Here is a 16,741-nt window from a genome sequence, read left to right on the forward strand (position 1 = left end):
AGGTCCTTGTCTTTCATGACTTGGAATATTTCTTTCCAGCCCCTTGCCTGTAAGGTCTCTTTGGAGAAATCAGCTGACAGTCTGATGGGAACTCCTTTGTAGGTTACTGTCCCCTTATCTCTTGCTGCTTCTAGGATTCTCTCCTTCGTTTTTACCTTGGCTATTGTAATTATGATGTGCCTTGGTGTGTTTCTTCTTGGGTCCAACTTCTTTGGGGCTCTCTGCACTCCTTGGATTTCTTGGAAGACTGTTCCCTTTGCCAGTTTGGGGAAGTTCTCCTTTATTATTTGTTCAAATAACTTTTCCACTTGTTGGTCCTCCCCTTCTGGTACCCCTATAATTCAGATGTTGGAACGTTTAAAGGTGTCCTCGACGGTCTTAAGCTTTTCTTCGATTTTTTGAATTCTTATTTCATCATGTTTTCCTGCTTGGTTGATTCTATCTTCCTTCTGGTCCACTGTGTTGTTTTGAGACTCAGATTCCTTCCTTTCACTATTGGCTCTCCTCTGTATATCTTCCTGCATCTCTTTTATGGTAATCTGCATTTTTTCATGTAATTTGTATCCAAAATCAACCAGTTCCATGAGCTTCCTGATCACCAGTGTTTTGAACTGTGCATCTGATAGATTGGCTATTTCTTGGTCACTCAAAAGGATGAGTCCTGGGGGACTGATCTGTTCTGCTGGAAACATGTCTTATGCCTTTCCCTGTCTCTCCTATTATTTTATTTATTTATTTTTTTTCTCCGGTCTGGTCGCTCTTGTTATGGTGGGGGGCAGAGCCTTAGGTGTTCACTGGGGCTGGGCGCCCCAGTTGCTACATTGTGACGTTATATGTGGGGGCAGGGGCGGGAGCGGGGACAGGAGGGATCAATGGTGATAGTTCCGTTATCCTGGAGTCAGACACTTCCCTGGGCTTCTGGGCCGTGAGCTCTGCCCTGGTCCACAATCGCTGCCCCACTGATTCCCCCAGCCGCTGCTTCCGTACTCAGGGATCACCGCTGCACCACTGCGCTCTTGTGCCCCGGATGGCTGTCACGCCGATTTTGCGCCAAATTTCCCCCAAACTACGCGTGCCGGTGACCCGCGCCAGTGCCGTGCCCGCTTGGCTCGTCGTCCCCTACCAGTCTGGATGTACGGGTCTATTTCAACTTCTTGGCTGTCCGACTTCCATTTAGATAAATCCTCTGACAGTTCTGATATTATGACTGCAAATCATTGTTGTAAATTATTGTTGTTCTGTTCTTGGTTGTGCGAGGAGGTACAGTGTGCACACCTATTCCTCCATCTTGCCAGAAGTCCCAGAATCCCATTTATGCTTCTTATTCCCTGGACTTCACCCCAATTCTCCCCCTCTGCCTCCCTACTGATAACCTTCCATTTCTGTCATTTTGTACCTGTTCTAGTTGTTTGCTTAGTTTGTTTTTGTTTTAGGTTCAGTTGTTGATAGTTGTGAGTCTGTTGTCATTTTACTGTTCATATTTTTGATCACCTTCTTTTTCTTAGATAAATCCCTTTAACATTTCATATAATAAAGGGTTGGTGATGATGAACTCCTTTAACTTGACCTTATCTGGGAAGCACTTTATCTGCCCTTCCATTCTAAATGATAGCCTCACTGGATAGAGTAATCTTGGATGTAGTTCCTTGACTTTCATGACTAGGAATACTTCGTTCCAGCCCCTTCTTGCCTGCAAGATTTCTTTTGAGAAGTCAGCTGACAGTCTTATGGGCATTAAGACTTTTGTCTTGCTGCTTTTAAGATTCCTTATCTTTAATCTTGGGTAATGTAATAATGATGTGCCTTGGTGTGTGTTTCCTTGGGTCTAACTTCTTTGGGACTCTCTGACCTTCCTGGATTTCCTGGAAGTCTATTTCCTTTGCCAGATTGGGGAAGTTCCCTTCATTATTTTTTCAAATAAATGTTCCATATCTTGCTGTTCTTCTTCTTCTGGCACCTTTATGATTTGGATGTTGGAACATTTAAAGTTGTCTCAGAGGTTCCTAAGCCTCTCCTCATTTTTTTGAATTCTTATTTCTTGACTCTGTCTGGTTGAATGATTATTTCTTCCTTCTGCTCCAAATCGTTGATTTGAGTCCCAATTTCCTTCCCTTCACTTTGCATAGCCTTCCCTTCTTTCTCTATTTTGCAACCATGCTCAACCATTTCTGTGAGCATCCTGATGGCCAGTTTTTTTGAACTCTGCATCTGATAGGTTGGCAATCTCCTCATCACTTAGTTCTATTTTTGGAGTTTTTATCTGTTCTTTCATTTAGGCCATATTTCTTTGTTTCAGCTGCCTCTTATATTGTTAGGGACAGAGCCTTAGGTGTTGGCCAAGACAAGGCAAACCGCTTTGCTAGGTTGTAGCACTGTCTGTGGGGGAGGGGTCCAAGATGGAATGATGCTGCTTTCTCTGCTCTCAAACAGTTTACAGTCACTTCTCCCTCAACTCACAAGCAAATTGGGCCCTTCTGGTGCTGATTCTTGGGTGGGTGGATTGTGTACATTCTAGGACCCTATGGGTCTCTCCAACAAACTCTCCTGTGAGGCTGGGAGTTTCTCCCACCACTGCACCCCCACAGGTTCTTACAGCCAGGGGTTTTGAGGCTTTATTTCCCCATACTGGAAGCCTGGGTCTGTCTTGCTCCCCAGTTGTTCCTTCTGGGAGGAACAACTGGGCAAATGTGGGACTACCCAGTCCTCCAGCCACTGCTTTGCTGTGTGTCCTCTCTGCCCCGGGGGCCATCTCTGGCCCTCCTACCAGTCTGGATCTGTTTCTTCTTTAACTTCTTGGTTGTTGGACTTCCATACAGTTTGATTTCCTGGCAGTTTTGGTTATTTTTCATTTTTAAATTTGTTGTTGTCCTTTTGGTTGCACAAGGAAGCAAAGAATATCTATCTACACCTCACTCTTGGCCGGAAGTCGGATCTCTCACATTATATCTATCCAGATTTGCTTTACATATTTAGGTGCTTTTATGTTGGGTGCATAAATGTTTACAAGGGTTATATCCTCTTGTTGGATTGCTCCCTTTATCATTATGTAATGTCCTTCTTTGTCTCTTCTATAGCCTTTGTTTTAAAGCGTATTTTGTAAGATATAAGTATTGCTACCCCAGCTTTTTTTTCCTCATTTCCATTTGCAGGAAATATCTTTTTTCAAGCCTTAACTTTTAGTCTCTGTGTAACTTTCATTCTGAAAGTATTATGCTAGATGAAATAAGCCAGTCAGCGAAAGACAAATACCATATGATTTCACTTATATGTGGAATCTAATGAACAAAATAAACTAACAGACAAATTAGAAATAGAAATAGACTCATAGATACATAGAACAGACTGATAACTGTCAGGAGGAAGGGAGATGGGGGGCTGGGTGGAAAAGGTGATAGGATTAAGCAAAGGAAAAAAAGCCTCACAATATGGTAATTACCTGGGGGGAATTGGGGAGTACGGGGAGGTAGAGGAGGGTAAAGGGTAATAAATGGTGATGGAAGGAGACTTGACTTTGGATGGCAAACATACAATACAATATAGGTGATATACTATAGAACTGTACTCCTGAAATCTATATAATTTTATTAACCAATGTCACCTGAATACATTGAGTAAAAATTAAAACACAAATCAGACTGTGATAGCACTGTGAATAAAAACAAAGCAGGACTGGAGGGAGAGGGTACAGTCTGACACCACTCAAGTCAGATTTTTTCAAACAGCCTCTGCCTCTTTGCCAAACCCAGACCCACCCTCTGTGAGTGTGTGGAAGTGGGCTAATTTAGGCATTTTGTCCTTGAGTTGTCATTTTCTGGGGTTTTGGCACTTACCCAGGAGAGACCAATGTAGTTACTATTCCTCTGACAGGCAAGGACAATATACACACTCATCAACAGGGCTGCCTTACTATAGCATTATTTCAACTCCACCAGTTGAAATACTGGGTACTCTGTTGGGCTTTCTGAACATGGGGAGCAGCCCGAAACACATCTCTAAACTCCTGAGAAGACCTTGAAATTCCTATAGCTGCCTGTGTCTCTCTAGAGGTGGGAGCAGAGCATTATGGGCCATGTTGCAGAAGCTGTGTCTGAGTGTGCCTGTGCCCCCAGAACCTCACCCTTGCTTTGATTGGCTCAGAAGACAGGAGTCATCTTTGCATCTACCCTGGCCCTCATTTCTTATCCTGTGCAACCTACCACCAAGTTCTGTCAATTTCTTTCTTACATTTCTCTCCAACCCATCTACTGGTCTCCGTTACCCAAGTCCCTCCTGTAGTGCACTCTACCGCCATGTCTCCCCTGGACCTCTGCCATTGCCTCCTATCCAGACTTCAGAGTCCTTTCTAGTTCCCTGACACTGCAGCCAAAGTGATCTCTACAAAATGTGAAGCTGATTATGTCAAACTTTTCAATGTTTCCTTATTGTTTTTAGTCTAAAACTGCCCAGTCCTCCATAGGGACCCCAGCCTGCCTCCCCATGTTTGTCTCATACCTCTCTTCTCTCTCTTTGCCCTAGCATATCTTTCTACATCACAAATGCTCCATGAACTACAGCCATGAGGCTTTTGCACAAGCCATTTCTTCTACCCGGAGCAGTGTCTTTCCACTCTTCCTTCACTTGGTTAACCCCTGCCCATCCTTCGGAATTCAGGTCAGACATTTTCTTAGGGAAGTCATAGAACCTCTTTTCCTGAAGTTCTTCTCCTTCATAGCATATTCCTCAGCTTTTATGATAATATCCATCACACCCTAGTAGGTAGTTTGTTTCACAAATGCAGGACTGTATTTGTATTTGCTCTCAATTGTAGAGGGTGACCACCTGTCCTGGTTTGCCAAAAACTGAGGGATTTCTTAGGAAACAGGACTTGCAGAGCTAAAAGTAGGAAAATCATCCTATTACTGTATCACCAGCTCAATATACATTTGTTGAATGAATAGCCATTCATAATCTCTAATTGGGCCATCAGCCCAACTACCTAACTGAATCTCAACATTTCTTTGGAGCATAGGAGTTCCCAGTTCAAGGAGAAAAGGGTAGTATAACTATGTTCACCTCTCCCTGGCTTGACAGGTGGTTTCAGGCAGACATAGGTGCTTTCATGACTCCTATATGGGGCATAAACCAGACCAAAAAGAACTGTGCAGGGGTCATGAAGACTCCTTTCCCTCCACAGCCAACCAACAGAGGAAGGTGGGACAGATCCTGGGAAAGATGCAGTGGATAGGGGGAAAAACAGATGGGAAGGAAGGAGAGAGTGCAAATATAGGAAAGAGAAAAAGAGAAACAGTCAAGTTGGAAAGATTTGCTAGGACTAACTCTACCAGAGGAAGTATGAAATCAGACTGACCACCACTCCTATGAGTCTCCTTATTTTTTATTGTTGATACTATTGCAGATGTTTTCATTTTGCCCCCCTTTGCTAACCCCTTTTTTCTAACCTCTTTTTTAAAACATATTTTATTCATTTTTTAGAGGTGGGGGGAAGGAAGGAGAGAAAGAGGGAGAGAAACATCTATGTGTGAGAGAAGCATCTATGGTTGTCTTTTTCACGGCCCCAGCTAGAGACCTGGCCCACAACCCAGGCATGTGCCCCTACTAGGAATCAAACCAGAAACTTTTCAGTTGACAGGCCAGTGTTCAACCCACTGAGCCACACCAGACAGGGCTTGCTAACCTTTTTCTTTAATACAATGTTTTCCTCAGAGATTGCTTTCTCAACCTTGAAATTGTTTTCTCTGATAACTTCAATTTTATAAAATATACCTACAAAAATAGCATGTTAGTATAACCTATTTGGAAAACTGCTTGGAAGTGTCCCCCCTCCCCCGGCAAAAAAGAAACTTACTCCGTGACCTAGCAGTTCTATTTCTAAGTATACAATCAAGGGAAATTAATGCAAATGTCCAACAGACCTCATATACACAAATCATTATACAGTTTTATTCAGATAGTCCCAAATTAGAAACAACCCAGCCCTGGCCAGTGTGACTCAGTGTATTGCATGCCACCCTGCAAACTGAAAGGTCACTGGTTCAATTCCCGGTCAGGGCACATGCCTGGGTTGCAAGCCAGATCCCTGGTTGGGGGTGTGTGAGAGACAACCAATTGATGTTTCTTTCACACATCGATGTTTTCCTCCCTTTCTCCTTCCCTTCCCCCCCTCTAAAGACAAATATATAAAATCTTACAAAAGAAAGAGAGAAACAACCCAAATGCCCATCAATAGGGGAACAGATAAACAAAGGTATGAAATACTACACAGAAAAGGAATACTATATAGAAATAAAAAGAATCAGTACATGTGAAAACATGGATGAATCCCACAGGCAGTATGTTGAACAAACAAGCCACACATAGAAGGTGCATACTATATGATGTCCTCTATATGAAATTCAAGAGCAGGCAAAACTAATCTCACTGATAGGGATCAGAATGATGATCACATCTGGGAGAGGTTATTTACTGGCAAATGGCATGAGGGAAATTTTGGGGGTGCTGGAAATATTTTGTATCTGATCCGAGTAGCAGTGTGCAAAATGAGCAATATATGTGGGATTAACACTCCATATGCATTTTTCTATATATTTTACAACCAAATACCTCCCCAAGAAAGCACTCCACACAATAGACACTGGCAGCCTTTCTTCCCCCAAACCACACACACGCCCACCTTAAATACAGATGCATTTGCACATTTTCATCCTGCTTAGTATTGCACTGGGCCATAATAAGCACTTACTGGATGCTTGAAAAATAAGCTTATTTTTTTCAATTTTATTTAGGTGTAATTGACAATAAGAAAATAAACTCATTTTTTAACATGCATCTGTTGATAAAACTAACCAATATTTCCTCTCATATGCTTACAGCCTAATTTTAAGACGAGCTATACAATTTTTTCAATTAATAATTTTTCTAGTCTTTTTCTAGAATTTTAGATTATTTTTACACATTCTACTCAAAGATACCTCACAAATTACAAAGACTGAAGATATTAAGTAGTTTCTTTATTGTCGTCGCTCTGAAGTCTGCCAGTGTTGCAGCCCAGATTACTCTCACCACTAGGTGGCAATAACCTTGTTGAAATAAAGTAGAGCTGAAATAGAGACCAATATAGAAAGGCAACTAAAACAACTCAGCCTTATTTTTTCTTTCCTTCTCACACACTGAATGAGGAAAAAAGCCGCTCACAGATCTGCATTTCAGCTGCAATACTGTCACCCAATAACACCTCATATATGACGAATGGGACCTGAGATTTGCAGAGCTGTGTTTTCAGTGAAATCTCGTGACCAGTATGTAATATTTTATCTTATGAAATGAATGTTTCTGAAAAGTCCACCTCAGATACACTCATTTATATCTTCGAATGTGATAATGAATTACTTTTTAAAACTTACCTTAAATATTAATGTCAATCCTAACACTCCATCCAATATAGACCTCCCACAACTGGGTATATCTTGCCTAGCAAGTCAACTGAAGTCTTTATGGTTCAGTTGTTTCTTTTATTTTTCTTCCCCCTTCATTTCCATCCAGTCTTCCCTGACAGTTTTGATGTCTCCCTTCCACATTTCAGTGAGCAATTCTTATTAGTTTTTTTTTAAAGAAACAATGGACTTTGTTAATTGATACAACTCTTTTAACTGTGTCTCTTTTCTTTCTCAAACTTTGAGGAGAAAAGCGCTACGCAGATTGGACTGCCCAATAAAAACAGTTTGTTTTGTTGTAGACACGAGGCTAAGCTGAGGTCCTGGAAGCCAGACACTGATGCACTGGAACAACCTGTATTACGCTGTCGGGCATGGTAAGGCTTCACGGGCCATCCCCTGTCCCTAGACCTGCCCTTTGAAAGGTTTGCTCTCATATGTTTACAGAGAAAGCATTCCTATTAACCAATGTCACCCCAATAAATTTAACTAAAAATAAAGAAGTACATACACGAATGCAGAAATAAAAGACATTACCTGGCCACAGCTAAGCAGTAGATGGCGTTCTCCCTTGGAGTTCTCCCGCTGTGCTCAGAGAAAGATGCGAAGGAAGATCTGAGTAAAGAGTCAGCACTGGGTGTTGCGTAGTAAAAAGATGGGTGTGCATGGCCTACTCTTGAAACTGGAGGGAGTGGGATTTGTGGAAGATATGTATTTTTTATGAGCTTTTCATTTTTCCTATCCACGGCAATACTATTTTTCCAATTTTGTTGTCTTCGTAATTCAGAGAATGTATTTTTATCTACCAGTGGAAGAAATTTGAGGGTTTGTTCTCTTGTGTCCTGCTGTGAAATTACCAAAGTATTGACAGGTCTCCTGCTTGCAGTTTGTTCCCTGAGAGGCGGTAGCTTGACCACAGTGCTTTGTGAGTCCTTATTCCCAGCCTTATGCCAACTCTTGGAGGTCATTCGTGGTTTGCTGAAGCCATCCACCATCACAATGTCTCCAACTTTTGCCTCGAAGGCTCTTGATCCACACAGCTGGCTTTTATAAAGGTTGTGACTCTGAGCCTTGAGCACCCATTGTTTTATTTTAATATAGATCCTCATGGGGACTGACACTTTCAGAAAAGAAACTGTGGACCACATTTTACTAAGCAAATATAATACACAGTCTTTATGCTTGCGTTTGAGCGCGATGGCCAGGGGAGCTTGGCCTGCAGCATTTCTGCATTCCAGGCACAGCACACTGCAGTTGACAAAGGCCTTCAGAATCAGCAGCTGGCCTGCTTCTGCAGCTGCATGAATGGGACATTTAGAGACATCTGCATGCAGGGCTTCATGGCACCATGCTCGGTAAGGGTGGACACCAACCGCCTCGTGGGGCCGCACACCCTGCTTCAGGGCCCATTCGGTGAGTTCAATGTAGCCATAAAAGGCGGCAATGTACAGGGCCACCCTCTTCTGGTACCTGCATGAGTGAAACGAGTCGGAGTGGGGGTTTGGTAAGTCAGCAAACAGACAAGTGCGGTTATACTAAATGCCCATGCAACATTCTACTTAAAATTTTTGTTGTTTCCTAATTTTTACCCAAAATGTTTTCAGAAAAGGCATATAGTAACATGCATGTTAAACTGCAGAGGTCCTGCTTAGGCACATGATCCTACTATGCACATGCAAATAGTCCCAACTAGTTTCCTTGGAGTAGTTTTCTTTCTTATGAAAATTCAATGCTCAGGAGAAATATCAAGTTTTATATCAATTGGGAAAGTAGTGGAAGAAATTTAGCACATTTTAGAAATGTGAAAGTTGTACATGTTTATTTTGCCTATTCTAACAGTCCTTATTTTCTGGCTTCTCAGAGTCCCTACTGCTATCTGATCTAAACACCAGGTTGCCACCCTCCACCAGCACCATTCCCAGTGCCTAACTCGTCTCCCACCTCCATTCATCTCCCTCCAGGCTTTCCTCAGACAGTACTCAATGATCATTTCATTCTATGAACTGGTGGTTTCCTGTCCTCTGTTCCAAACCCTCCAATAGCTTCCCACTGCAATTGAAATTCTAACTCCTCACCTTGGCCTATAAGGCCCCTCATCATCTGCCCCCGCACCGCCCCCCGCCCCCCACCCCCTGCCGTCTCCAGCCCCACTTTCTACCAGTCCCCTTCTATTTCACTGTACTGGAGGCACACTGGCCTTTTTACTATCCTTCCAGTACCCCAGAAGGCATAGTTGAATGATGCGGAAGGCTGTTCAGAGAAAGAGGAATTAAGGAGGGAAACCTAGACAGGGTCCAACTTGTCAGAACATACTTGGGCAGGGCTATCTGACCCCACTGTAGAGATGGAGGGAAGCTAGCCTGGTATTATCCAAAATATACTGCATTTAACTAACTCTCCTGTGTCTGCTTGCATGCTTGTCACACTACCTTTTGATGTGTAGGTGGTTTCCCATGTAATTTTTCTGTGAGGTAGATGGTTTGCCCAGAACATATGGGTCTCTAGGAGGGCTCTGGCAGTTAGATTATAACTAGAGTTATACATTAATACAGTGGCATTTTGGTTCACACATCCACTTCTTTTGAAAGTCACTAATGTAAATTGGCATGTCTGAATTTGATCAGTTTTCTTGACTTGGGGAGAAGAGCCTCTCCTGGATGGACCAACTGGCCTTCACTTTCATCCTTAGCACTCATGTTGTGGGAACTATAGGCACTCTTGGTACTGAGCCTAGTTGATGCTGCTTTCTACATGTATCTTTTTGCAATCTGTCCTCTCAGTCCTGAGCCTAGGTCAGGCCACCTTCTTCTCTTAACTACCTCCCTGTCTCCCTCCCTGCCTCTATCTCTCATACTGAAGCCTAGCTTCAATGTCTTCTGAATGCTATAGAGTTCAAATTCCTTTACATTCCTGTGGGGCCTGCATGAGCTGGCCTTTCTGTATCTTTTCAGCCTCTGGCTACTCGTCCCCTCTCACTCTGTGATGTACCATGTGGAATTTCTTTGAGTTCCTTGAAGATCCATTCTCTTGCCCTGGTCTTTGTACATGTGGTTCCACCTGCTTTGGAACATGGGGTTTTTGTTTTTGTTTTCCTTCCTACCATTTCTCTGAGTACCAACTCTTCAGGTCTCAATCTTAATTCTGTTTCTCAGGATGACCCCCTGGGACTGGTTAGCTCTCCATAGTATCTATTCCCAGATCGTCCGGCACTGTGCCCATGCCCTAACACTTCTCACACTGAATGACAGCAGCACCTAGCATTCATATCCTCTTGGCATTTGCCAGGCAGTTCTCTAAATTCCTTATGATTCCTAGGTAATTTAATCTCTAAAACAGTTCTATGAGATACTGTTATCATTCCTGTTTTATACAAGAGGATAGTGAGGTACAGGATGACTATATAATTTGTCTGAGTTTACACAATGAAACACCAAGGGAGGGCCTGGGAACCTAGGCATATGGGCTCTGGAGTTTGTACTCCCAAACACTTTGCAATGCCGCTTCTTCAGGAATTGGCTACTGTTTTCTGCTTTCCCTACTGGAAGCCTGAGCTATATCTTGTTCCTAGGATATTGTGTAATATATAGAAAATGCTCAATAGACATTTGTTAATTGGATAGAGAATAAAAGGAGCTTTTCAATGTGATCATTTATATTCTTTGACATTTTATTTAATTTTTTAAGACTTTATTTAAATATTAAATGGAGGTGGTTAAGCACATGAGCACTAGAGTTACATTGCTAGGAGGATCTAATGCCCAGTTGGGTTCTTGATAGCTGTGTGAAAATGGGCAGATTTCCTAATATCAGTTTTCTCATCTATAAAACAAGGTAAAAGAATATTGACCTTATAAAAGTATAAAGTTACATAGTAAATATAACAGTGTCACAAAGTACTTAATAAATATGCACTATTAAAAGTAACAAAGCAGCATGGCTATTTCTTTGGATTTAGAGCATAAAAAGAATTATTGCCGTCCTGGCTGGTGCAGCTCAGTGGATTGGGTGCAGGCCTGCAAACCAAGGAGCTGCAGGTTTGATTCCCAGTCAGGGCACATGCCTGTGTTACAGGCCAGGTTCCCAGCGGGGGGTTCACAAGAGGCAACCACACATTGATGTTTCTCTCTCTCTCTTTCTCCCTTCCCCTCTTTCTAAAAATAAATAAATAAAATCTTTTAAAAAAGAATTATTACTATCCTCAAATAGAAATTAATTTTAAATATTTGAATATTTTATAAACTTGCAAGAAGTGGCTTCCAATCTATCACTTCACAGAGGCCTTAGAGCTGCTAGTGGGTATGCCGGCTTTTGTAAAGCATACTTATATCACCCACAAGGGGGCACTGTTCTAAAATACAGTACCACTGATTTTAAAACAAAAGGGTAGTGTAGCATTTGGGAAGCTGCAGACATACATTAAAATGTTCACCTGCTTCTCTGAACCTACCCACATCCACTGCCTCAGTCACACATGTTCTACTTCATGTACTGCAAATATATGAATATTGTATTAAATGCAGTTTGAAAACTTACATGGGAGCTTATGAAAAGACAGCCAATTTTTCAGCTAACCAATTAGCAAATAGTGGGGGTTTTGTTGTTGTCGTTGTTTTGTTTTTAGAATAATTGAATGTGCCTTGACTGGCTTAGTTGGTTGGAACGTTGTCCTGTAAACCAAAAAGTCGCAGGTTCGATTCCTGGTCAGGGCACATGCCTAAGTCACAGGTTCTATCCCTGGGTGGGGTGTACAAGAGGCAACTGATGGATGTTTCTCTCTCACATTAATGTTTCTCTCCCTCTCTCCCTCCTTTCCCCTTTCTCTAAAACTCAATAAATATGTCCTTGGGTGAGGATAAAAAATATAATTGAATGTGATAGTGACCAGACACTTATTCTAGTGTCTTTAAAAAAAGATGTTCAAAGTCTGATAACCAAACCAAACTGGTCACCCATTGAAATAGTTAGTGTTTCCTGAGGAACATCTACCCAGATTGCAATCCATCCCCAGAGGCTGTCAGCACTGCTGGCATCCCTGCTGCATTATTTCATCAAATGTCTCAATAATGATGTCTGATCAAGATATTCTAAGTGGAATCGGCATGGAGCAGCAGCACACCAGCTGTGGAGTGAATTGCAGACTCAAGGTCCTTTGGAAATTTAGTAAAAATTACTTAAATTAATTTTGTATTTGCTTTATCTCCATACTTAAGTACCGGCTTTTCATTTGATAAATAGCGTTGGACTTTAAGTTTTTGTCCGAGGAGACAGCCCATAAGAAATTCTTTCCATCCATCCCAGACGTCCAAGCGAAGCATTGTGCCTGTGGATGAAAAGAGGCAGTTTATGGTGCAGTCCATCACTGTGGTTTGGCAATCCATACAACTTCTAAAGATAGCTTTCCCCAAACAGAGGCATGAACTAGATGCGAAATGAAAGGTAACCCTAAAATAAATAAGTAGACAGAGGTTATTTTTAGCTTAGGCCTGCACAGTGATTGCATACCGTGTTGAAATGCTTTCTGCCGCTATCTTCAAAAAGCCCTGTGGGTGCTGATTCTGGGATGATGGATACGTCACAGTGAAACTGAAGCTGTTCTGTTGGAAGAGGAAACTAAAGAAAACGTGGCAGGGCAGATGGGCTTGCTTCTTGGGCCTGTAGCTTACGAGTGGGCTGTGGGTGGAACTGAATGGCCCCTTTGTTCTGTGCTTCACAAAATGGGAGCCATTCTGTACTATGTTCACTGCTGCTGCAGCACTTGCCACCTGCCCCTCCAGTGTTTACCCTCTCCTGACCCTGTGACACCATATTCCCTTTGTTCTGCTGGCAAGTGTTTTCCAAGACTCTTTTTTCCTTCGGTCTTCTGATTTGCTCACTCTCCACATTCCTTGAGATAAAACCCAATTTGGCCACCCTGCCTTCTCTCCCCTCTCTCCATCCAGCCTGCCTCCCTTGTGTCTCAGGACAGCCAGCCTGCCCCTGTCCAGGGCACTCTGACCTTTCACCTGTCCTTGAGACACACCAAGTCCACTCCCATCTCAAGTCGTAAAGACTTATCATTTCTTTTGTTTCCAAGGGCCTGTATCTAGATTTTCACAGAAGTGTGAGTCTCATTCAGTTTTCAATTCAAGCATCCTGTCCTCACAGAGGACCTTCTCAGCCACCACAGCTAAAGCAATCTCAGCCACCCACTGCCTCCTCCCCTCGAACACTCTTCCTCCCATGACCTTATTTTAACTTCTTCATATCATTTATCATCAGTACTTGGAATAATTTCACTTGTGTAGAGATTTTTTTTCATGTCCCTAATGAAAAGAAAGCTCCTTTAGGACTGGATACATAGCCTGGCACTTGGTAAGTGCTCACTAAATACTTGTTGGTTGACTAACAGGCCATCTTGGTGACACTAAAGGCTTCATGGACCACCCATGTGCCACTCACTCCCAAATCCATATCTCCAGCCTAGGCCCCAGCTCCGGATTCCCCCTGCTGGGGATGTTGCTGTCCAAAGGACTGCACTGCCTTCATGCTGTTAGAAAGGACAACTCATTGCCTTTCATTCCCCACTGGCTTTCCCTCCTGCATTCTGTGTCTCAGTGTGTGGCACCACTGCCTTCTTTACTACCTACACTAGAAATCTCAGACTTTTTTCTTCATTTCTTCCTTTTTGTCATGTGCTACACCTGTGTAATTACTGAGGCCTGACTAGTTTATCTCAGAAATGTTTGAGACCTGTTTCCTTTCCTTCATCTCCACCAGCTCCACCCTCATTCAGACTGAGATCATCTGTTGCCTGACTGTTCTTTGAGAAGCACCCAACAAAACTTCCTCTCCCTTCAGGTCTCTGCTCAAATATCATCTCCTTTCCTGACTAAAATAGCCTTCCCCTTACCACATCATCCTTTATCCTCTTATGCTGCTTTCTTTTCCTTCATAGTTCTTATTTCTATTTAAAATTTAACATTTTTCTGTTAACTTGATGGTGCTTGCTTTCCTCACTGACATGCAAGCTTCAAAAGGGTAGGAACCATGCTACTCTCACTCACAGCTCTGTGCCTGCTTTCTCAGTGGTGCCTGGGTCATGGCGAATATTCAGTACATAGTTGGTGAGTGAGGTTCAGCCCCACTCCCCAAATCCATTCTGGGCATGTGCTGCCCTCCTCACCCTCAGCAGCCCAGCAGGCTGGCCTGCACTTCCGTGTGCACACCAAGCTGTTTCTGGCTCTGGGGCTTATTATGTTGCTGCCCCTTCTGTCTGAATTTTCTGACTCCTTCCCCCCACCCCCTTCGACCAATAGTTTATTATGTAACACTGGCATCATCTTCTCCAGGAAGTCCTGCTTGACAACACCATTCTTTCACTTCCCCAAATAGCTTAGACTTTGAAACTATCATCAAGCATACATTCTGCTTTGGAATGGTTAGTTTTCAAACACTAATAGAGAACTCTTTGAGTCCCAGCATCATGTCTCATCCAGGCTGTGGGCTCTGTTTTAGTTATGCTCTTGGGTGGCAAGGAAGCCTTCAATAAAATGGGTTTATTATACTGAGACAGTGACTGACAATGGTGTGCATTAGGAACCAAGGCCCCAGAATCTCTTGTGTCCTCTATGTCTTTTGTATGGCTTCTCACTTTCTCTACCCACGGGCTGCCCTGCTTACAGTTTCTGCCCTATCACAACTTGGGCATGCATTCAACATTAGTTCTGCATGACCCAACCTTATTTCATGACACCTTTCATTTTCTGCCACTACTGATAACCAATTTATCTTTCCACATTTCCCAATTTGAATTTGCAAGACTAATAATAATGAATAATAACATTGAATATGAATAGCCAATATTCATCAAATGCTTATTACATGTTTTGTATTGTTCTAAGTACTTTATGTGAATAAGCTAATTTAAAATTCACAAAAGCACCAAGTGGTAAGTTATAATATTGTCTCCATTTGGCAGCTGAGGAAACGGAGACATTATGAGATTAAGTAACTTGCCCAGGTTTTTCATACCCAGTGAGTAATGCAACCAGGAGTTGGACTTGGGCAATCAGGCTCCTGTGCCCGTGTTCCTGTCCTCTGTGTCATATTTGTCTCCAAACAGAATCTAATTGGCTCAGCTGCGAGAGCTGATGTTACTGGACAGCCTCTGGATTGGCTGCCTTGAATTAATGTGATGGCTTTGGCAGTAGGAGGTGTGTGTGTGTGTGTGTGTGTGTGTGTGTGTGTGTGTGTGTTGGCTTACCTGTACATATCTGTGGGCTCAGACATGTAGTAGCTTCATAATAAATACTTGTAGATAAGAAGGAAGGGAGGGACAGAATGAGGGAAGTCAACCTCATTAGCATTTTGCAGGCATACAAAGCTTCTAAACATGTTGACTTTTCTTGGCTGGGATATCCTAACACCAGTAATCTTCAAGTCACAGAATGTTAAAGACAAAGATCCTAAAAGACCAGCCCAGTCAATTCCCCTTTTTATAGAGTAGGAAGCTGAGACCCAAAGATATGGTGAGTTGCCTGGTTACTCAGCAAGCTTGGAGTAGAATTTGGCTTGGAATTTATGTCTACAGGACCCTATCTAAGCCTCCTTTCACTTGCCTTTCTCTTTTTTCTTTCTGGTTCCCTCTCTTTCTCTTTTTGCTTCCACTCCACAGGCAGACACACAGCTAAGTTTATGTTCTCTCAGCTGATCCTTTCCTTTCGGGATGTTCCATATTATAACCTATAATCTTGAAATGGGACTGTTCCTCTGTTACCTCTTTACTATGGTGTTGTATTTCTTGAGCTTGGCCTCACTTTCCTTTGTGGGTTGATTCCTCTTTGCCATGCTTGTTTACTCACAGAGCAGGATCTGACCTCGTCCCCCAACCTTCCTCCACCCTCACAAATCTGGCCTCAGCTAGCAGAGCTCACTCTTTTTTGCTGGAGAATTAGGGAATTATTCTGTAGAGACCAAGTAGTGGTTCTGCAGGTGTCCTGCAGAAATGCTTTAATAAACATTTTCTAAACTATGGATCACCCTTGACATAAGAGACTTAGTTTCTCTAAACCTTCTTGCTGTACTTAAACTTTCTTATAAAATGCTTGACTTATATGTGTAGCACTGGTAACAAAGGACTTTAAACACTGGCCCAGGTGCATTCATTTTATCTCTTGATTTAAATGATTTGCTATATTTTTAGTTTACTGTGAAGATCACTCACAGGTGAGCTTGGAAAGCTTTAGCCTGGCACTATACCCCACCTCCTTGGTCCTCCACAGCTGTGGCCACATGGCCCCAGGCCCAGGAAACAATTTTAATTCCGTAGGAGG

The 16,741-nt window shown here is 42.6% G+C and overlaps 1 protein-coding gene across 3 annotated transcripts in view; it reads right to left on the reverse strand.

Moving 5' to 3' along the window:
• Positions 1–16,741, reverse strand: part of ANKUB1 (ankyrin repeat and ubiquitin domain containing 1) — a 47,879-nt gene that overhangs the window by 10,034 nt on the left and 21,104 nt on the right. For all 3 annotated transcript variants that reach the window (XM_036017906.1, XM_028505079.2, XM_036017907.1), the window contains 2 exons: positions 12,636–12,750; positions 7,968–8,900 (listed from right to left, as the gene is read on the reverse strand). In XM_036017906.1, coding sequence (XP_035873799.1) covers positions 7,968–8,900; positions 12,636–12,750 — 1,048 coding nt within the window. The remainder of the gene's footprint in view (positions 1–7,967; positions 8,901–12,635; positions 12,751–16,741) is intronic.

This window comes from Phyllostomus discolor, chromosome 2 (assembly GCF_004126475.2).
Source record: "Phyllostomus discolor isolate MPI-MPIP mPhyDis1 chromosome 2, mPhyDis1.pri.v3, whole genome shotgun sequence".
Lineage (NCBI taxonomy): Eukaryota > Metazoa > Chordata > Mammalia > Chiroptera > Phyllostomidae > Phyllostomus > Phyllostomus discolor.